This window comes from Rana temporaria, chromosome 2 (genome assembly GCF_905171775.1).
Source record: "Rana temporaria chromosome 2, aRanTem1.1, whole genome shotgun sequence".
Classification (NCBI taxonomy): Eukaryota; Metazoa; Chordata; class Amphibia; order Anura; family Ranidae; genus Rana; species Rana temporaria.
Window position 1 is genome coordinate 318,064,279 of NC_053490.1, and position 22,915 is coordinate 318,087,193.

Here is a 22,915-nt window from a genome sequence, read left to right on the forward strand (position 1 = left end):
ACAGTGGCCAGTGGATCGAAGAATAGTCAGCCAAGACAAGATCAGAGCGAGGAGATAATCGGGATCACAGGTCAAGTCAAAAGCAGAGGTCAAGCCAGGAGTTACAAGGTAAACAGACACAGGAACACAGGAAGCTGACGACAATCCAGCAATTTGGGTCAGACAGTGGCAGCCTTTTATAGGCCAGCAGGGGGATCCACCTGTCACATGATGTGCCTCTGGCGTCCATTTCTTCTACTGGCACAATTGCCAGTACTTCCACGGCCATTTCCCTGACACAGCCTTTGGCCATTTCTTCCACTGGCATGATTGCCAGTACTTCCACGGCCATTTCCCTGACAATATTCTTCAATTTTAATTTTATTAACTAATTTGGCCTCTTTTATACCCCTCTTTAGATTCGCTCTAGCAACACCATACTTAACCTCATCCCCATTGCTAAAGGCACTATCCCGTTCTCTCAAAAGACAACATACTCTTTTGGTCATCCAGGGCTTCTGATTGGGAACCTTGACAAGCTTCCTTTCTGTAACAATGTCTGCACAAGTACAAGTACTAATGTAACTCAGTACTGTTTAAGTGTACATGTTTTTTCATGTTGTTCAAAAATGTCCCAGTTATGCCCCGTACACACGGTCGGACTTTTGACCGGCCAAAATCACATCGGAATTCTGATGGAATTCCATCGGAGTAAAAGAGAACATGTTCTCTATCTAAACTCTGATGGAATTCCTCAGAATTTCCGATGAAAAAAGTCAGATGGGGCATTCACACGGTCTGAATTTCAGATGGAAAAAGTCAGTGAGACTTTTTCCATCGGAAATTCCGATCATGTGTACACGGCATTAGTCCTCTCAAAGCAATCCTGCAACTGCTCAAGAGAGCCATTTGGTCAGATCCTTATTTCCTTGCCCTCTGGAGCAGGGGCGTCCCTAGGGGGGGGGCCAGAGGGGGCCCTGACCCCCCCAACATCATGCTGTGCCCCACCATGTGCCCCCCCCAAAAAAAAAATGTTTTTTTTTTTTTTGCAATTTTTGTATTTTGCTCCCCGAGAGGGAAAGCGTCCCCAGTCAGCTCTGCGGGGGATTCCTCCCCCTCCCTCTGCTCGCCATCACTGCATAATGCGAGCGCTCACACAACCAGATATTCTAGCCTGGACCGTGTTTAAGTGTGTGCACTGCAGACTGCAGTACACTGTAATCACTGAACTACATTATCTCCATCCCTTCTCTCTCCCCCCCATCTGTCTCCCTCCCCCTCTCCTGTTCTTTCAAAACATTCACATTTACTTTCACTTTCAGTTAGGCAGATATAATACGGTGCAAATTTCTTTCCTGCATCCACAGATTGCAGGAAAGAAACTTGCAGGATTCCCCCATCAACACAGACACTGCTGACGGGAATATCCCTCCTGCCCAGCAATTATATTCTCCCGACAAACAGTGATTATCACCAGTGGCTATACAGCAACCACTAGTGATAATCATAAGAGAATCTGCTCATTAATGGTTCAAATCTCAGCCAGTTTCTGCTGAACCAGCTGAGATTTAAACTGTCTATGGCTGGTCTTAGCTCTTAGGCAGCCCATACATTGATTAGCATTGTGGAGTGTCGGCTTCCTGGCGTGATCGGGCATGTGGGATTTCAAACACACCCGAGCCCATCTCTATTGGTTGTAGACAGTTGAGCTCCCTGCAGGTTGCTTAGCAGCAGTGGATCCTTCTCTGACATGCTGATCGGGATGCAATCCAGGTGATGCTCTTAGTCAAATCCTAGTCATAAATATCAGAGATTTTATTGATCAAAGCCCACACTTTACAGGCATAGAGCCCACATGGCTGCTGATCATACGGTTGATTATATTTATGTGGTTGTACTCTTGATGCTAATAAATACTGTGTTTATTAGATCTGACTGGGAACATCACCTGGATCACATGCCGATCAGCATGTCAACAGAGAAGGTTATACAGCATTACTGCTGCTAGGTGACCAGCTGGGGGCTCAGCTCTCTATAACCAATAGTGCCAGCCTTCCCCTGCATGCACCCATAATGTCACCAGCACTAGGTCCTAATTGACTGCCGCCGCTGCCAAGGAGACAGATGCCAGACCAGCGCTGTAAATAGCAGGGACAGGACAGCTGGGGATCCCCACTGTGGCAGAACACCAGGGCCCGGTGGCAAGACAACCTTTGCAACAATGATAGTTCTCCCACTGCTTTGGACCCTTATATTTTCTTGGTCTGCTGGTGACATATATCTCTTGTTTTCTGCCACCCTGGGGGGCCCCAGTATAGTAGGAAGGGAGCTCACTGCAGAACATGTGAAAGGGCCCATAGTGGGATCGTAGTAAAGGGCCCCAGGATATATATATATATATATATATATATATATATATAATTGCATTTTATAGTTGGCCCCCCTACTTTTGTCCCTGTCCCCCCATGTGCCCCCCCTAAATATGAAAGCTGGAGACGCCACTGCTCTGGAGCAGTACTCTGCCTAATTGGATTGTACAATGGAATAAGAATGAGGGATATATGATCTGACTGACCAAGATTAGGTAATGGAACAGCTTTGTATGGTTCCCTAACATTGGAATAAACCATATCATGTGTATTTGCACCCCTAGAAACATAGAAAGAAGAAAAAGTAAAGAGGGCAGGAAGGGACTAAGGAAGAGGAGAGATGAGCAAGGTGGGCAGGATGGAACTAATGAAGGGATAAGAAAGAGAAAAGGGTCAGAGGAAACCAAGGAAGTGGATAAGGAAGGGAATGGCAGGGAGGAACTAAGGAAGGGGAAATAAGGGCGGATGGGCAAGAGGGAATCAAGAAAGAGGAGAGAAAAACGGACGATCAGGAGGAAACTAAGAAAGGTTGGAGAAGGGAGGCTAGGGCAGGATGAAAACTAAGAAAGAAGAGAGAAGGAAGTAAGCACCAAAAGGGACTAATGAATGGGAGAGAAGTAAGGATAGACAGCAGGGAACTAAGGAAGAGCAGACACATTGATTCGCTCTGGCAGACAGGTTTTCAAATTCATCCTGCATATAGTAATTTAACACATAATTAGTCAGCATCTCTCCTCCCCTTAAGAAGCCTGTGCCCCAAAAGATTCCTGAATTAGGGGGCATAGTTACAGTCCTATATTTACAAGTGTTGATGTATACTGTTATATATATATATATATATATATATATATATATATATATATATATATATATATATATATATATATATATATATATATATATATATAAATGTTAGCCTGTTTAATAATCAGACTTACGTAAAAACAGGTTCACACTTTCTAATGACATTCCCAGGTTTGTGAACAAAGTCATTTATTATACTCACGTCGCAAAAAGTGAAGGCACTTTTTAAGTTTCCTAGTCTGGGCATGCTCAGTTGTGCCACTACTGAGATGTTTGAACTAGGTGAAGTCAATGCTTGTTTTTTTTTTTTTTTAAATATATCACTTTATACAGACAAATTTAGAATTATTTTAAAGCAGTTATTCATCAAATGCCCATCAAATGCAGCCAATGTGCCCATCAAATGCAGCCACTGTGCCTATCATATACAGCCACTGTGCTCATAAAATGCAGCCACTATGTCCATAAAATGCAGCCACTGTGCCCATAAAATGCAGCTACTTTGCCCATAAAATGCAGCCACTATGCCCATAATATGCAGTCTCTGTGCCCATCGTATGCAGCCTGTGCCCATCATATGCAGCCTCTGTGCCCATAATATGCAGCTTCTGTGCCCATCATATGCAGCCACCGTGACCCCCCTGCTCACCGTCTGACCAGCACTTACCCCATCCTGGTGGAAGGTCAGGCAGCAGGTGGGACATGCAGCGGGTCAGGTGACGGCTCCTGCATCCTCCGTGCATCTCTTCTTTGGTTGCGTTAGGCATCCAATCGGAGCGCCTGTGCCTTCAGCCAATCAGGTGACAGATATTAGACCCACACCTCCTGATTGGCTGAGAGGCAGTTCAGTGTTAGAAAAGCAAATATTAATTTGCTTTTCTAACACACCTGGGTGAACTTTTTTTAAGCCTATTAGAGCCTATGGCTCTAATCGGGTGCTTCAAAAAAAACACCCCCCACAGCCAGGGCTGGACTGGGACAAAAATTTGGCTCTGCACTTCATCCAGACTGGCCCACTTTGACAGGTCTATCCCATGGCGGCCAGACAAACCCGCCCCCCCCCCCCAGCCGGCCAACCCCGATGGCCACCCAAGCCCCCCCTCCCCCTTCACTAGCCAATTAGCCGTTCTACTTTATTAGAGTAGAACGGCTGGTACAGGTACTCTTATAGGTGGTACCAGTGGGGAAGCTAGACATTATTTCACCCGGGGCAAAGAATGAGTTTGGTTCCTCCCTAATGGGACAAGATCAGGCAGAAGTGAGAAACTCCCAGGCCATAGCTGTTGAGTCAGCTGTCTGTCCCCTCCCCTGTGCTCCTTCTGGTCCCCCCATGCTCCTCTGTCGTCTCCCCTTGCTCCTCTGGTCCTCCCCCCGCTTCTCTTTTCCCCCCACATGCTTCTCTGTCCTCCCCCCATGCTCCTCTGTACCCTCGTGCTTCTCTGGTCCCCCTCCTGTGCTCCACTGGTACCCCCCTGCTTCTCTGGTCCCCCACATGCTTCTCTGGTCCCCCACATGCTTTTCTGTACCCTCGTGCTTCTCTGGTCCCCCCTGTGCTCCACTGGTACCCCCTCTGCTTCTCTGGTCCCCCACATGGTTCTTTGGTCTCCCACATGCTTTTGCATTCCTCTCCTGATCTTCTGTTCCCCCCATGCTCACTCTTATAGGTGGTACCAGTGGGAAAGCTAGACATTATTTCACCCGGGGCAAAGAATGAGTTTGGTTCCTCCCTAATGGGACAAGATCAGGCAGAAGTGAGAAACTCCCAGGCCATAGCTGTTGAGTCAGCTGTCTGTCCCCTCCCCTGTGCTCCTTCTGGTCCCCCCATGCTCCTCTGTCGTCTCCCCTTGCTCCTCTGGTCCTCCCCCTGCTTCTCTTTTCCCCCACATGCTTCTCTGTCCTCCCCCCATGCTCCTCTGTACCCTCGTGCTTCTCTGGTCCCCCTCCTGTGCTCCACTGGTACCCCCCTGCTTCTCTGGTCCCCCACATGCTTCTCTTTCCTCCCCCATGCTCCTCTGTACCCTCGTGCTTCTCTGGTCCCCCTCCTGTGCTCCACTGGTACCCCCCTGCTTCTCTGGTCCCCCACATGCTTCTCTGGTCCCCCACATGCTTTTCTGTACCCTCCTGCTTCTCTGGTCCCCCCCTGTGCTTCTCTGGTCCCCCACATGGTTCTTTGGTCTCCCACATGCTTTTGCATTCCTCTCCTGATCTTCTGTTCCCCCCATGCTCATCTGGTCCCCCTGATCATCTGTACCATTGTGCTCCTCTGGTCCTCGTGCTCCCCCCCAAATGCTTTTCTATTCCCCCCTGCTGCTCTGGCCCCCCTGTGCTTCTCTGGTCCCCCCCATGCTTTGCTGGTCCTCCCCATGCTCCTCTATTCCCCCCATGCTGCTCTGGTCCCCCGTGCTCCTCTATTTTCCCCTCATGCTGTGCTGGTCCTCCATGTGCTGCGCTGGTCCCTTGCATGCTGTGCTGGTCCCTCATGTGCTGCTCTGGTCCCCCATGCGCCTCTATTCCCCCTCATGGTGCTCTGGTCCCCCATGCCCCTCTATCCCCCCATGATGCTCTGGTCCCCTATGCGCCTCTATCCCCCATAATGCTCTGATCCTCCATGCGCCTCTATCCCCCCCCCCATGATGCTCTAGTCCCCCATGCGCCTCTATCCCTCCCATGATCCTCTGGTCCCCCATGCACCTCTATCCCCCCATGATGCTCTGGTCCCCCAATGCGCCTCTTTGGTCCCCCATGCACCTCTACCCCCCCCCCACCATGATGCTCTGGTCCCCCATGCGCCTCTATCCCCCCCATGCAATGCATGAATCTATCCATTTTACATAGAGGGGGCTGGCTTGACAGAGGGAGTGGTGCCCGTGCGCCCTTAATGGATGCACCGCCACTGATTTAGCTGGTCGCTAAGTTTTGTGACAGTTAGTAAATTTGCATGCGTGTCTATCTGTTGACTGAGTGCTTTAGCAAATCTTTTCTCCGTCTAAAAGTAGTCGGTCATTCACGGAAATGAGCTAATTCGCCAACAGGATGCTTTAGAAAATCAACCCCATGCTGAATGCATTAGTACAGTACATTGTCTATTATAAAAATCAAGGGCATTTTGTGCAGCAGCAGTGCTGAAAAATTGCAAAGATATTAGCATACCTTCAGGTTAGAGCAGACTTTGCATTACGCTACTAAGTAAAAACAGAAAGAACGCATTACCAGTTATATAAAATAGGAAAAGTACAGTAGGGTGACCAGACATCCCTGGTTTCAGGGGACAGTCCCCGGATTGAGGACACTGTCCCCGGACCAAGTCTGTCCCTGGTTTTGTCCTTGGATTGGATTTGAACAGGGACTGGGGCAATTTGCAGAATAAAAAAGTTTAAAAAATTCAGAATTACACCCCCCGCTCCGCCGCTCCTACTAGCTTAGGGGAGTGTACTTTTTTCCATTATCTGTGCCCCTTTCTGATGATCATGTGCTGCTCAGATCGGAGGGAATATTTCTTCGGTTTCAGGTGCATGCCCATTCAGCTCCACTCGCATGTTCTTCTGCCTTGGCTCAAGTCCCGGCCAGCCGCTGGTTGCCTATCTCTTTGCCTTCCCTGGCGGAGTGATCTTCCTCTGCTCCCCACCCAGTAGTAGCCGGAGCCCAGAGAAAGGCCCCAGTCTTGCTTAGGTGTTGCAGCCTCTGGGGCCTTTCAAAAAGGTGTAGCTTAGATCAGGACTTCTGGTCTGCTTGCCTAGGTGCTGGTGATGAGTGCTGTGGGAACCTGGGAAAAATGAGGATCCTAAATCACACAAGAATATGCTCCAGCATAGTGCAGGATAAAATATTGTATTTGATTTCGCTCTAATTCCCTCCTTAGTCATTCTTTGCAATTATAGGGTAGTATAGAGAAAAGGAAAATGCTAATATGCTAAGTTTGTGAGCTTCAATTATTAGGACTCGTTTAGTACTGTACAATTTACTATTCATTTTGAAAGTTAGAAAAAAAAATGCAATGCATGGTGCTATAATACTTTCACAACAGTATATATATAAAACAGAGGAGCATTTTATAATGGCTGCTTGCTTGTGCATCATCAGGACAGAAAGTTGTACCTCGCGATATGTACCTCTGCCTAAAATCGGTTTGTTTTTCATACTGTGTATGTACATAGTGGGGAGAGGCTTATAAAATTTGGGTAGGCTGAATGTTCTATTTATGACATGCAAATTGTTTTACTGAAGTGCATGAATTTTGCATAGAGGGAACTATTTATTTTTAGTATTGTTGGCAAGCGTATAAACAAAAAAAGTAGAAAATCGGAAAGATTTTAAAGGCTAAAACAATTGCGTAGTTTAAGCCTCCACTAGTTGTATATGTGGTTAGCCCCAAGACATAACTCAGAAAGTGCAGAAAGTCAAAAAACATATAAATGAAAAGTATATTAGGTTTCTCAACCAGGGTTTTGTGGAACCCTAGAATTCCTAGAATGCTTTCACATTACCCCTCAGCAGTTTGGTCGCAACACAGGTGCAAAACAGTGTACCCGTGGTTTCCCATGGACTTCTATTATGTCCCACATAAGATACAGCATGCAGGACTTTTGGTGCACTTGTGGGTAGATGTAGTGTGGTGCGGCGACAGAAAACATTCAGAGCCTAGGTGCAGAGAACAGAGATATATATTGTAATTGAAGTTCTTCAAAATACAACAAGCCCGACAGGAAGCCAGCCTGACCATGAGCACTCACAGGATGTAACAACGATGAGTAGTAGCAAAAGGTCTCGTGTGTGCCAACAGCATCTCTCTCAAAGGATGGAATGTGGCCTGGCTGGTCCGTACCTAAGTGGGGAGGTTTGCAGGAAGGATGGTGTGTCCTTGCACTTTCCCTACTCCTCAGGAACCTCTCCCTGACACTAAACACTGACCCTGACAGATGTGTGACCTGTCCCTACTCTAGCCACTCACGAAATATGTGCCAACTCACGAAATATAACCCAAGGTGGCTGCCAGAGTCACATGGGGTACCAGTATCCAATAAGATAGCTGTCCCCTTATGACTCAGGAAATCATAAAGGAACTTGGTTCCTCTTGATTTCCTCTCCGTCTGCAATGCTGCTGCAGAGAAAGTAGACTGCACCTGCCTACATGCTTTCAGAAAATGCACCAAAAACCAGGGACATAATAGAAGGCTATGGGAAACCACAGGTAACCCGGACAAAAACCGCATGTACACTTCGCTGCACCCTTACTCAAGCGGTGCGGCAGTGTGCAAGGTCCCTTAGGAGTTCCTTGAGCTATGGCTGATTTTTCTCCTATCTACAATGATCATCAGTGTAAGGAAGAGGGGGGTAGGGTTGCCACCTGTCCGGATTTACCCGGACAGTTTGGGTTTCAAATCCTGTGCCTGTGTTTTAATCAACCTAATACCCAAACACATCAGTGGCAGTCCTGCCATCATCTCACAAAAAGGTGCAATTTAAAATGTACAAATATTTGTTATTTATTAACCAAATACAGTTTTAACTTTAACATCATTTAGTAGGAATTTATGCGATATGAATTTCCATATGAATCCACTAATAATGATTTTAGCATACTTTAAAAATATTGTTTTGGTAAACATTTGTGCAAAAATTGCAGGGCCTTAAAAATCAGTAGCCCCTTTCAAAAAATATATGATTTGCAGGGTCTTTTACAAACTCAGAAAGCTGTAAGTGAAAAGTTAAAACCTCCAGATTTTTTGAGAATTTTTTTTCGTACGTCCGATTTTCACCATCTCTTGAAAATTTTAAATTTAAAAATATTTGTTATTTATTAACGAAATGCAGGTTTAGCTTTTATACTTAAAGGGACGCTAAAGGTACATGTTTTTTTTTTTTAAAGGTGTTTATTTTAGAGCATTTGTAAAAGAAATAACAAAATAATAATGAATCAGCACAGGCTGACAATATAACAGATAAGTGGAGCAGCTGTAACAGTAGGCAATATACAATTGAGAATAATAGCAGACTGCACACATTGAAAGTACCCCAAAGACATCCACACTCTTGAACATACATACACTCAAACACACACATTCAAGTTCGCAGCATCAACGACCGCATAACAGTATTATACCTAAAGCGCAGGCAGAATAAATTATGTTGCCTAGAAAGCAGTTGCTGTCCAGATGGAGCAAAAATAACCACCTAGGAGGTACCGACTCTCAGCACCACTAAATCAATGGGAGAGTTGTGAGGAGAGGACCTCCCCCCAAAAGTTCTTCAAAACATCCAGCTATGGTTGCCACACTTTGGTGAACTTCTGAGGGCATGCTCTACTTTTATATAACAATTTAAACTTGGGGAGGAGACTATGAACAATGCTGAAAAAGGCGTGGATCGAGAGGGGGCCCACGTCCTTCCAATTAAGCAATATAGTTTTACGTGCATAAAATAACAATATATACGAGTCCTGGCATGAGTACGGGGAACATAGTCTTTCAACACCCCCAAGAGTCCAACTTCCGGAATATGAGGTATCTGTAGATGCAATTTGTTGGGAAAAAAAGGTGAATAAACCCTTACAGAATGTTGAAAGTCCAGGGCACATCCAGAACATATGAAAATGTACACTTTTTTTCACCTTAATGCCACCTATGCATTAAGTTGAAAAAACATCCGACAATACCAGCTCCCCTGGTTTTACTTACCTGAGCTTGTTCACCTGCGGCGCTTGCCCCCGACGTCCTCTTCGCCGCTCAGCCTGGTCGTTGATTGGCTAGAGTGGATGGCTTCAAAGCAGCACAGCCATTGGCTCGCGCTGCTGTCAATCACATCCAATGACCCGGCGCGCCGGGGAACGGGCCCGAGTGATACAGTGAGCGGCTATAGCCGCCGGCTGTATCACGGGTGCGCGCCCACAAGAACTTACCACCATGCGAGCTCACTCGCATGAAGGTGGAAAGTGCTTGCGGGCAGGACCAGAGACTGCCGCCAAGGGACCCCAGAAGACGTGGATCGGGGCCACTGTGTGCAAAATGAGCTGCACAGTAGAGGTAAGTATAACATGTTTGTTATTTTTATTTTATTTTTTTAATTCTCTTTACAACCCCTTTAAAGGAATTTAGCAGGAATTTTGTTATATGTGCTGTGTTTGTATCTGCTAATAATGATTTTAGTGTATATGTAGCAAAAATATTGCTTTGGTAAACATTTGCGCAAATATCATGGGGACTTAAAAATCAGTAGCACCTTTTTTTTTCTACAGGTCATGTGCTTTCAGAAAAAATATGGTTCGGAGGGGCTTTAAAAAAACTCTGATAGCTGTAAGTGAAAAATGAATACCTGCAGATTTTTTGAGAAACTTGGATATTTACACTTTTGCGTGAGTTTGATTTTCACCATTTCGCAAAAAGGCGCAATTTTAAATTTACAAATATTAACTCCATACAGGTTAGATTTTATGTTTAGTAGGAATTTTGGAAAATGTGCTGTGTTGTTATCTGCTAATAATGATTTTAGTGTATTTTAAGCGAATATATGTGCAATGGAAAAATAAAAAGCAATGCAAAAAATGGTCCGGCCAGCTGAGTTTAAAAGTGGAGCACAAGGCCTGGCAGCGAAATGGTTAAAGGGGCAGCCCTCACCCTGAAGGAATAGATCAGTTTTAGTGTCCTAGTGGCAGGTTAGGATAGTATAGTAGCTGGTTAGGGCAATATAGTGGCAGTTTAGGGTAGGATAGTGTCAGAATAGGGCATTATAGTGGCAGGTTAGGTTAGACAGAGACAGTGTGATAGTGATAAGCCAAAGTGAAGGAGTCTGTTGGAGGAGTAGAGGAAGCAGCCACACCCCTAGCCCCGCCCACATACTTCAGCAGCCATGGGAGATCTTGAGGGATAGATTAAGCTAATTAGACAACAGGGTGTCGGAACATTCAGCCTCCCCCTGCCCCACTTGGACCTTGATGTAGTCATTGATGTAGATGAGCAGTACATTTACTAGTACATTTATAAAGCTGCAAGGAGAGGGAAAGTGCAGCTGTACGCGGAGCGTTCGTGGTAGAGCGGGAGGAAGGGTGGTTGGCTTTGGCTTTGGGGGGCACAACTAATATCTGGGGGGAATACCCACCCCAGCACCACTCTAAATCCAGCCATGTTCTGGCCTAGCCTCTTAAATTTTTGCAGAGAGCTCATCTTAAGATCCAGTACACAGTCGATTCAAGTATAGAAACTGCCTGATACTGCAGGCAGAAACACAGTATTCAGGACACAGTAAGTACCAGCCTTCTGGCCTTGGAGATGTTCTTTGGCTCCATTTGGGAGAGCTTTTTCTCTGTACAACCAAGTTCTGTACTTCTGTTGAGACGTCCCTGTTGAGTACCAGTTTTCCTTCACTTTAACGGGGCATCCCTCTCCCCGAATGAACAGATTAGTTTTAGATTCCTCTATTACAGTTTGTTTGAAGTGTATTAGAGTACCCATAGGCTCACCCTCACCCTAGCCTAGTTCTCTAACGAACTAAAAACCACAACAAATATGTAAAGCCTGTTCTCTGACATGAGTGACTGTGAACTACCGTGTGCCTGGCTGTTGGATTGGAACCTGGGACCAAACACCTAGACCAGTCCCAGCTGTTCGCTACATAAAGTAGGTGAGGGGAGAAAAAAGGAGGTAAGTAGAACCTGCCGGGTACGAGGCATTTAAAGGGTGAGTTTGCATTTTCACAAAACCTGAATAAGTAACTAAATCTATATAAAGTTCTAAATAATCTACAGTATATATAAAGTTAACTAAACACCTCTTTGGATGATTATCTTCTGCCACTCCTGCCTAATGCCACGTACACACGATCCGAATATTGTACGAAAAATGTCATCCGAGGAAGAATCGTCCGATAATCGGATCGTTAGTACAGGGCTTCCGTGAGCCGATCATGACAGTTCATCCGATATTATTTTATCGGACATGCACGAAAATTTTCCTCGTACGATTCCAGATCGTACGATATTCGTTTGGTCAGTACAGTTGTCGTCCGAAAATACAACACATATACATTACAACAGATGACATCACTTCCGATTTTTTTTTCTGTTGTACGAGAATTTTCGTGACTTTAGTAACCTATTCAATTTCTACTTGCGACAAGTAAACGGAAAAAGTCGGACGATCTGTCGTCTGATTTTCGGATCGTGTGTACGTGGCATTGGGGTGAGTGGTCTGTGCATTTGAAAATTGCACTATTCTGCAGCATTCCTTCTTCCAGGATGCCACCTTGCAAAAAAGAAGACTAAGGCCCTGTACACACGATCAGTCCAAACTGATGAAACGGACTGAAGTTCAGTTTCATCGGTCCAAACCGACCGCGTGTGGGCCCCATCGGTCAGTTGTCCTTCGGTCCAAAAACAGAGAACTTGCTTTAAAATTGGACCGATCGACGCCTGACCGATAGGTCAAAACCGATGGTTAGTACGCAAAAGCATCGGTTCCAAACCCGGGCATGCTCAGAATCAAGTCGACGCATGCTTGGAAGCATTGAACTTAATTTTTCTCTGCACGTCGTTGTGTTTTACGTCACCGCGTTGGACTCGATCGGTTTTTGAACTGATGGTGTGTAGGCACATCAGACCATCGGTCTGCTTCATCGGTTAATCGATGAAACTGAACTTCAGTCCGTTTTCATCAGTTTGGACTGATCGTGTGTACAGGGCCTTAGAGAGATGCTCATTGGTCATCACAGTCACGTGCGAGTGCTGATAAAGGCCCACTCACCACTGGGAGCTTTATAAAACTACACAGCCTTCAGGCTGTGTAAGGTTTTTTTTTTAATGCACGGGCTGCTATACTGGAAGCCATGGGCAGCAGAAGATAATCATCTAAGGTTGTGAAGTGGGGACATGGGGTGTGGGAAAAAAAAGTGTTGTGAGTTAGTTCTGCTTTTTATGTTTATGAAAAGATGAACTAACCCTTTAAACTGAACACATTAGTAAGACTAATCAGCCGTTCAGTGCTGATCTCCTTTTCAAAATGCTAGTTGCCTGACCGTCTCTGGTTTTAGTACATATCATGGAGCAAGTGAAGTCTAAATCCTGATTTGCATTTTTTTTTTTCATTAACGATCAAGAAAAGTATTGTTATATACAGATGGCAGGGGGAAAAAAAACTTTGTGACATTTCCTGACTCTGGGATTATATATGCTGTGTCATCAATTAGCAGGATGTATTGAAGGTGTAAAGCCTCGTACACACGGCCGAGGAACTCGACGTGCCAAACACATCGAGTTCCTCGGCCAGTTCAGCCCTGAAGCCGCCGAGGAGCTCGGCGGGACGAGAGCTCCCATAGAACAACGAGGAAATAGAGAACATGTTCTCTATTTCCTCGCCGAGCTCCTCGTCGGCTTCCTCGGCCGAAAGTGTACACACGACCAGTTTCCTCGGCAGAATTCAGCCAGAAACTCGGTCGGAAGCTGAATTCTGCCGAGGAAACTGGTCGTGTGTACGGGGCCTAAGTCTATAAATACATTTCATGCAAGAACCACATGTTGGCTGCTCACCCATTGCAGGAAAACAGGTAAACATATTAACTAGAAATTCATATGGACTTCTATGTCTCCAAATTTGAAATAAATATGCTGATTTTTAATTATGCAGGAAGTTGGAGGTGGAGAATGTCTTGAGTTGTAGTAAAACCTTGTGTTTTCAAAATATATATGTTTTCCTTATTTTTCCTGGCTTTAACCATTTCCAAACCGCTGTACGTCTTTATACGGCCTAACTTTAAAGATGGATATCTCAGTAACGGCAGCAGCTGCTGCCACAACGGAGGTATCCATCTTTAGTGTCAGCGGTTCTGTTAACGATAACGGCGGTCTCCGCCCCCTCCCGCCGCCGCTCTCCCGCGCCCTCCGCCGCTTACCGGAGCCGTCGGTAGCGGCGGAGGAGATCGGGAGCGTTCGGCTGCTGACTGGGGACGAGACTGAAGGAAAAATCTCCTTCGCCCGTCCCCATAGCTCTGCTGGGCGGAAGTGACGTCAAAACGTCAGTCCCGCCCAGCCTCTTAAAGAAACATTTTTTTTGTCATTTGAAAAAATTTCATTTTTTTTTATTTTTTTTGCATTTTAGTCTAAATATGAGATCTGAGGTCTTTTTGACCCTAGATCTCATATTTAAGAGGACCTGTCATGCTTTTTTCTATTACAAGGGATGTTTACATTCCTTGTAATAGGAATAAAAGTGATAATTTTTTTTTCCAGTGTAAAAAATAATAAAATAAATAAAAATAAATAAGAAAAAAAAAATAATAATTTTTTAAAGCGCCCCGTCCCGACGAGCTTGTGCGCAGAAGCGAACGCATACGCGAGTAGCGTCCGCATATGAAAACGGTGTTCAAACGACACAAGTGAGGTATCGCCGCGATCGTTAGAGCGAGAGCAATAATTATAGCCCTAGACGTACTCTGTAACTCAAAAAATGCAACCTATAGAATTTTTTAAACGTCGCCTATCGAGATTTTTAAGGGTAAAAGTTTGACGCCATGCCACGAGCGGGGCGCAATTTGTAAGCGTGACATGTTGGGTACCATTTTACTCGGTGTAACATTATCTTTCACAATATATAAAAAAATTGGGCCAAATTTATTGCTGTCTTATTTTGTAATTCAAAAAAGTGATTTTTTTCCAAAAAAAGTGCGCTTGTAGGACCGCTGCGCAAATATAGTGTGACAAAAAGTATTGCAATGATCGCCATTTTATTCTCTAGGGTATTAGAAAAAAATAAATATATAATGTTTGTGGGTTTTAAGTAATTTTCTAGCAAAAAAAACAGTTTTAGTCTTGTAAACACCAAATCTGAAAAACACCGAAAGTAGAGAAGTGGTTAAGTAAAACAACTAAAGAGAACCCCTGTGGACAGAAATTTGTGAGTTGTAATTTCTGACCTACTCACTCTGGCCAGGGATCCCCCACCCCCTCTAACTATCTGCTGGTATCTGGTGTGTATGATATTATTATCTTTGAAGTCTGGAATCAGATATTTTATGCAAATGGATAAATAACCTTTTACCTTTAAATGTATTACTTGTATATTCATTTTTATATTCATGACCTTTTACTTTTATAATTATGACCTTTGTATTTGTACATGTTTGTAGCCCTGACAAAGGGGTGTGTGTTCAAACACGTTGAATTTTTTCTGCTATAAATATTTTATCATTAAAAACCTTGGAGTCTTGGACATTTGTTTGGTGCTGTCATTGAACTGTGTGTATGTAAATTCTCAACTTTAATGCCGCGTACACACGATCATTTTTCGGCATGAAAAAAAACGACGTTTTTCAGCATGTAGAAAAAACAAAGTTTTTCCAACTTCATCATTAAAACGACGTTGCCCACACACCATCGTTTTTAAAAAATGCTCTAGCAAAGCGCAGTGACGTACAACATGTACGACGGCACTATAAAGGGGAAGTTCCATTCGGATGACGCCACCCTTGGGGCTGCTTTAGCTGATTCCGTGTTAGTAAAAGACGATTCTCGCTTTTCTGTCTGTTACAGCGTGATGAATGTGCTTACTCCATTCCGAATGGTAGTTTTACCAGAACAAGCGCTCCCGTCTCATAACTTGCTTCTGAGCATGCGCAGGTTTTTAACGTTGTTTTAGCGCACACACGATCATTTTTTACAACCCGAAAAACGACATTGTTTAAAACGTCGTTAAAAAATGCAGCAGGCTCGAAAAAAAAATTGGGCGTTTTTCAGAACCTGAAAAATTATGTGAAGCCCACACACCATCATTTTAAATGACATTTTTTAAAAACAACGTTGTTTTCATGCCGAAAAATGATTGTGTGTACACGGCATAAGACCTTTACCTGTTCCCGAGGGGGGTACCTGTTTTGTGGAGTGCTGCCGAACCGGAGCCAGTTTGCTTTCAGTGTTGCTTTCAGTGACCCAAACGGGCAGTTCACACCACATGCACTTCAGTGCATTTTTTTTATGCATCAAAAATGTAGGAAAAGTAGGTTATATGGTTTCCAATGGCATAGATCACACCAGTGCTTGCAGTTCCAGAAAACAAGTAGAACATGCTGCATTTTTCCTGCAATGGACTGTACTGTAACACTGTAAATTGCATCAAAAATGAACCAGAACACACCTAAATGCACTGGAACACATATGTCCTTATCAAAAGTTAAAGGAGTTGTAAAGGAAACATTTTTTTTTTTTTTTTTTTGCTGAAATGACTGTTTACAGGGTATAGAGACATAATAGTTAACTGATTCCTTTTAAAAATTATTAAAAATAGATAAAAATCAATCATATAATGTACCTGCAGTTTCTAGTTTCGTTTTTGCATGTTATTTCCTGCCTGTGCTGTACAGAGCCACAGAGCCAAAACAGGGTAGTGATGGTTTGGAAAACGAAACTGATTGGTGCTGAGGGGTTTTAAACACACAGTAATCACACCTCCTTGATTAGTGACCACAGCGAGAAAGCTCCCAGTACTGTGGTTATCAGGAAACAGACAACCAGGAAGTGTGGAGATCAGAGAAGAATTACAGCAACTTGAGAGCAAAAACGAACAATGAGGACATGAAAACAGCAATATAAAACAATATAAAAAGCCGCGCCAAATATCAAAACAAAATAAATATAGTAGTTAAACAGTCCACAGATGGTATGAATAGTAGTGGATTTTCAACTGGTTCTCCAGCAGAGACAGAATCACTGTATTAATCAGAGGCTGATTTGCATGTTAACTTTTCAATGCACCTGGTGACATGCATACAGTGTGTGAGATCCCACCACCGGAATTGTATATCAGCTTACCAGATAGCAAGCCTTTAGTGCAGTTGGCTATAGCCCAGCCACGGCCTTTAAATCCCCTGGGCTAAGATGTTCCAAGATTCCCAGTCGAAATGGCAGCCTTGATGTTGAAAGTGGTGCGTGTTTGCGGTTTAGGACGCAACACAACTCATCAATATATTATTATTGATGAGTTGTGTTGCGTCCTAAACCGCAAACACGCACCACTTTCAACATCAAGGCTGCCATTTCGACTGGGAATCTTGGAACATCTTAGCCCAGGGGATTTAAAGGCCGTGGCTGGGCTATAGCCAACTGCACTAAAGGCTTGCTATCTGGTAAGCTGATATACAATTCCGGTGGTGGGATCTCACACACTGTTTGCATGTCACCAGGTGCATTGAAAAGTTAACATCCCTACATGCAAATCAGCCTCTGATTAATACAGTGATTCTGTCTCTGCTGGAGAACCAGTTGAAAATCCACTACTATTCATACCATCTGTGGACTGTTTAACTACTATATTTATTTTGTTTTGATATTTGGCGCGGCTTTTTATATTGTTTTATTTTCCTGTCATCACACGCTAGCCTGCGGCCTGAATTAACGGTGTTGTGATAGCGCGGTTTTTTGGTGTACATGAAAACAGCAATGCATTAAGGTAAAGGAAGCTATTAAGATAAAAAAAATTCCCTTTACAAACCCTTTAAGAAAAAAGGTACTGACTTTGCTCCAACTTTTATTAAAGTGATTATAAAGGTAACTTTATTTTTATTTTTTAAATAACAAACATGTCTTTACTTACCAGATCTGTGCAATTGAAATGCACAGAGTGGACGCAAACCTCCTCTATTCATGTCCCCCGCTGGCGCTCCTGGCCCCTTTCCTTTGTCCAGTGCCCCTATGGGATTCAGGGCTCGTTCTACCACTAGGCAAACTAAGCAGCCGCCTAGGGCGCACTGCTGCCTACGGTGCCCGGCCACTGGGGTTCCTACTTCTCTCTGCAGCAAGCAACTCTCAGCATCAGCAGGCAGCCACAGCTCCGTTTGCACATAGTGCCAGAGGCACAGCAGCGGCGGAGGTCTGTGTCTGTGTCCCGACTCCCGAATGAATAGAAGCAAGCAAACATTCATTGATGGGCACTGGTAGACTGCATTTGATGGGTGCTGGTAGGCTGCATTGATGGGTGCTGTAGGCTGAATTTGATGGGTACTGGTAGGCTGCATTTGATGGGCGCTGGTAGGCTGCATTGATGGGCAAAGGTGAGGCTGCATTTGATGGGCGCCGATGAACTGCATTTAATGGGCACTTCATTAAAAAGGTTGGGTATACATGGGCAGGGTAAATGGGGTGGAGTTGGAGGTGGGGCTAAAGGGGAGGAAAAATTAGGTTTCACCTAGGGTGTCAAAAATCCTTCTCCCCTCCGGACAGTGCCATGCCATCCCCGCTGCTTCCTCCTGTCATCGCGTGGTGCAGGCCCGCCGGGCTTCCTGTCCTAACAGCCCACCAGCCTGTCTCTGCACTGCACACCTCCCTCCTCCAGCTCTGACTCCGCCACACAAAAACACTGGATCCAGGCTCTCCCTGATGCTGAGGCAGAGAATAGGTATGTGAAGACACTGTACATCCTATCCTGTTGTACTGAGCAGGGCTCTCTCCCTCCTCCTTGCAGTCCCTAACTGTCTCTTGTACCATGTCTTCAGCCCCTAACTGTCTCCTGTACCATGCCTTCAGCCCCTAACTGTCTCCTGTATACCATGCCTGCAGTCCATAACTGTTTCTTGTACCATGCTTACAGCCCCTAACTGTCTCTTGTACCATAACTGCAGTCCCTAACTGTCTCTTGTACCATGCCTGCAGTCCCTAACTGTCTCCTGTACCATGCCATTGCCTGCAGTCCCAAACTGTCTCCTGTACAATGCCTGCATTCCCTAACTGTTTCTTGTACCATGTCTGCAGCCCCTAACTGTCTCCTGTACCATGCCATTGCCGGCAGTCCCTAACTGTCTCCTGTACCATGCCTGCAGCCCCTGACGATCTCTTGTACCATGCCTGCAGTTCCTAACTGTCTCCTTTACCATGCCTGCAGTCCCTAACTGTCTCCTGTACCATGTCTGCAGTCTCTAACTGTCTCCTGTATAATGCTTGCAGTCCCCAACTATCTCCTTTACCATGTCTGCAGGCCCTAACTGTCTCCTGTACCATGCCTGCAGTCCCTGACGGTCTCCTGTACCATGCCTGCAGTCACTTCTGCCTGTTGCCTCCTCCTTCCCTCTACCAGCTGTCACCCCTGCCCCCATGTTTCCCAATAACCCTCCTATTCCCATCCTCTTCCCCCCAGCGATCACAGTCCTTTCCATCCCAACTCTCCCGCCCCACAATCCCTATTTCACCCCACCCTCAACTACCGCGACCTCCCAAATCACACCTTTTCCTAGGCGATAGATAGGTATCGGCGATTGAAAATGTCTGCGTATGACGAAACGTGTCTGGGACAGCGTACAGTGACATCACCGCGCTCTATGTGAAGGAGGAAGGGCTCCTATAGTGCCGGCCGGTGCTTTATACAAGTCCATGTTTGTAAGTACAATATTATATTTTTAATAAATTGGCCCAAACGTTATTATGCTATGGTCCACTTTCTCATTATTTATGATCTACGGACCACATGCATGGGAAGAGTGTAGCATAGGGTGACCAGACATCCCCGGTTTCAGGGGACAGTCCCCAGATTGAGGACACTGTCCTCGGGCCAAGTCTGTCCCAAGTTTTGTCCCCAGATTGGATTTGAACAGGGGCTGGGGCAATTTCAAAGACAGTCAGTGCAGAATAAAAAAAAAATCTGAATTACACACCCCCACTCCGCCGCTCCTAGTAGCTTGGGGGGAGGGGGTGTATTTTTTTTCCATTATCTGTGCCCCTTTCTGATGATCATGTGCTAGTCGGAGCGGAGGGAATATGTCTTCAGTTTCGGGTGCATGCCCATTCAGCCGCCTGCCTTCTTATCTCCTTGCCTTCCCTGGCAGAGTGATCTTCTTCCGCTCCCCACCCAGTAGTAGCCCGGTGCCCGGAGAGTGAGACTTGACAGGCTGTGAGGCGGGCAGCAGTGGTGACGGGCAGAGTCGCTGTTTGCCACCATTACTAGTAAACAAATAATATGTCCCCGGATTTAATTTTAAATCTGGTCACCTTAGCACTGTAGCAACTTCACGATCTGAAGATACATTGTTGGGGCTCCTGTAATCCAGTGTTTCAACCTGTGGACGGAGACTACATTTTTCTATGCTGTTTAAATCTGTCATTTTGGTAAGCGGCTTTCCATGTGGTGGCGGTTCTCTCACGGATGTTTGAAGCTCACTGTGGTGCTGTTTGTCTTGATTGCGGACACCAATGAAATTTAATCAGCACAATTTTGGATATTATTTATATTATTCATTTATGTGTTTGAAATCCACATTTATCTTTATTTTTATCTAGCCTCTGGTTGCTAGTAAATTTTTGCTGGCGCAGTTTTTTTTCTTTACTTATATTATTTGTGTGTAGCGCTACCCCCGAAGGAGTCGCTGGTTGATTTGGGGATCGGCCTACTAAATTACCCTGGCAGTGTCTAAGGGTGTAACAGTGAGAATAGCAACAGTGAGTGGAGGTCCAGACATTCGATAAAGAATTTTCAATGCTTTATTGCCCAGGCCAAACACGGCCAACATCAACACAATTTGGGGAGATCAAAGTTGATGAAGGAAGAAAAGAGAACCATGCGGTATCAGGCCTGGATATAGAACCGAGCAATACACTGCTCTGCATTGAACCAATTTAGTTTCACGTCGCCACTCTACTCGGAGTGAGCGAAGTGCCCCCGGACAGACCCCCATAATAGGCCTGGCAGCCGGAGCATCACTTAGGATAATACTGGGAGGAACAGGTCTCTCACACAGACCTGTCTCTAGGGCCCCTGCCACGGGCCAATTTCAATAGAGGACTTGAGTGAATAAAGATAGAGAATCCTCCCAGAAGAATTTTCTATAAATGGTCCCCGGATGACAGCAAGCATACCTGTCAGTGGTCTGGACACCCGATCCCAGGCTGGGATTCTGTCAATAGGCCTTGGAACCCAGTGGAACGCTGAGGTCCCTTCTCTCATCAGGATGAGGTTCGCTGCAGAGTTCAGATCTGGCCAGGTGGGCCGCGCCGGCGGGGTCCATGGATGCGCGTACCCTGAAGGTGGGTACCGCACCTGGAACGGGGACCCCGCGAAAAGAATTCTCAACACGTGACCTCTGTTCCAGATATACCCTCCCCCAGCATGCCCTGCGAGGGAAAACATCCTCTAATTGGCTGCTGAGAGAAGATCTGCTCTGCTGGAACCCCCCTGGCGCCAGCTGCCGGCCAGGGGTGGCATTGCACTCCCTGACCGCAGACTGACCCAGTGGACATTTCCAGAATGACAGAGGTCCCAAATTTAAACAAACACTGGAAGGGAGCAAAGTAACTCTCGCCTCCCACTAAATTTAGGCGTAGTGCCCATGCTGAAAGCAAGGGGGCGCTACATGTGTTTATACCACCTAATTGCAGCCTTCTGGTATATCATTGCCTGATTTATTTATCTGTTAGGTTAGCGCAGTCTTTTTTGTATTACATGATGTCAAGTATCGGTACTTGTACTCGATGTCAAAAAAGTGGCATCGGTGCATCCCTAACTATTACCAAAGAAAAGAAAAAAGAAGAAGATTTTACATGAATATCATGTATAGCTGTTAATACTCATATACATATTTACTTTACTTTCATAAAATAGTATTCTTATATATCCAATAGCTTCATTTCTCACTGATGAGTGTCAACAATGAACATAGTGTTTATGATGAGAAAGAGGAAAAGGTAACAAGATATTATCAGCAAAAAAGACATGTTCAGCGTGGTAGTAGGTTTTTCATTTTTACAGTTGTTTTAGAACTATAAATGAGAAGTTTTTTTTACATAATGGAGCCTTTTGGCAAAAGTGGAAGGCTATAGGACCCTGTTGATTTCTTGTTTGACCACAAGTAGCTGTCAGTAATAGCTTCCGCTTAAGACTTTATACTTGTTTCTTACTGCCGAGATGTTTGTTAACCACACTCCTCGCTTCTGCATGGTGGTCTCATTTAAAATCTACCTAATGTGACCATATTTTTTTGCTGGCCTCAGAAAATGGAGCAGAGGGAGGTTCTTCAGCGTTATCTTGATGGTTACCTGAAAAAAAAAGAAAATTCAGATGAGTTTACCAACGATTTTATGGTAAGATTTTTATATAATGTCATAAATATACTGTGTGTTTAGGTATGCCTTTGTGTATAACGTTGTCAGTATGGTAAAGTCCTGAGCTACTGGCTTGCTATTCAAAAGCCAGTCTTAAAGTGACCACATACAGTCAGATTTTCATCTTCCTGTTTAATGAAACTTAAAAGCATCTGTGTAACATGAGGGTCTCGCTGAATGGTCATACTTAGAGTGTATAATTAGGTAGGGCCCCACAAAATGTAGTATTTGATCAAAGTTGTAACATCCACAAACCAAACTATGTATAGCTAGCTGTAGATGGATAGTTCTCTGTTTCTGACAGCATCTAAGATCTCCATGTTCCCGAAATAAATACAATGCCCCAAAATTCACAGCCATCATTTATACCTAACTATGTACATTTTATAATTAAACACAAATGAGAATAATCTGGGGCAGACCCTCGTACAGCGGCGCATTTATGCGCCGGGCGTAGGGTATCTAAGATACACTACGCTGCCGTAACTTACTTTTTTTTTTCAAATCCTGAAAGAATCCGCGCCGTAAGTTACGGCGGCGTAGTGTATCTTTGGCGGCGTAATGGCACCTAATTCAAATGGATGTAATGGGGGCGTGTTTTATGTAAATACGTTGTGACCCGACGTAAACAAAGTTTTTTAACTGCGCATGCGCCGTCCGTGGGGGTATCCCAGTGCGCATGCTCGAAATTAACCTGGAACAAGCC

General features: G+C 44.9%; 1 protein-coding gene across 1 annotated transcript in view; it reads left to right on the top strand.

Moving 5' to 3' along the window:
• The first annotated feature begins 21,906 nt into the window (after positions 1–21,906).
• PTPN22 (protein tyrosine phosphatase non-receptor type 22) overlaps positions 21,907–22,915 on the top strand; it is a 186,639-nt gene continuing 185,630 nt past the window's right edge. The window contains exon 1 of the mRNA XM_040337464.1: positions 21,907–22,188. Within this exon, the coding sequence (XP_040193398.1) occupies positions 22,102–22,188 (87 nt within the window). The 5' untranslated portion in view covers positions 21,907–22,101. The remainder of the gene's footprint in view (positions 22,189–22,915) is intronic.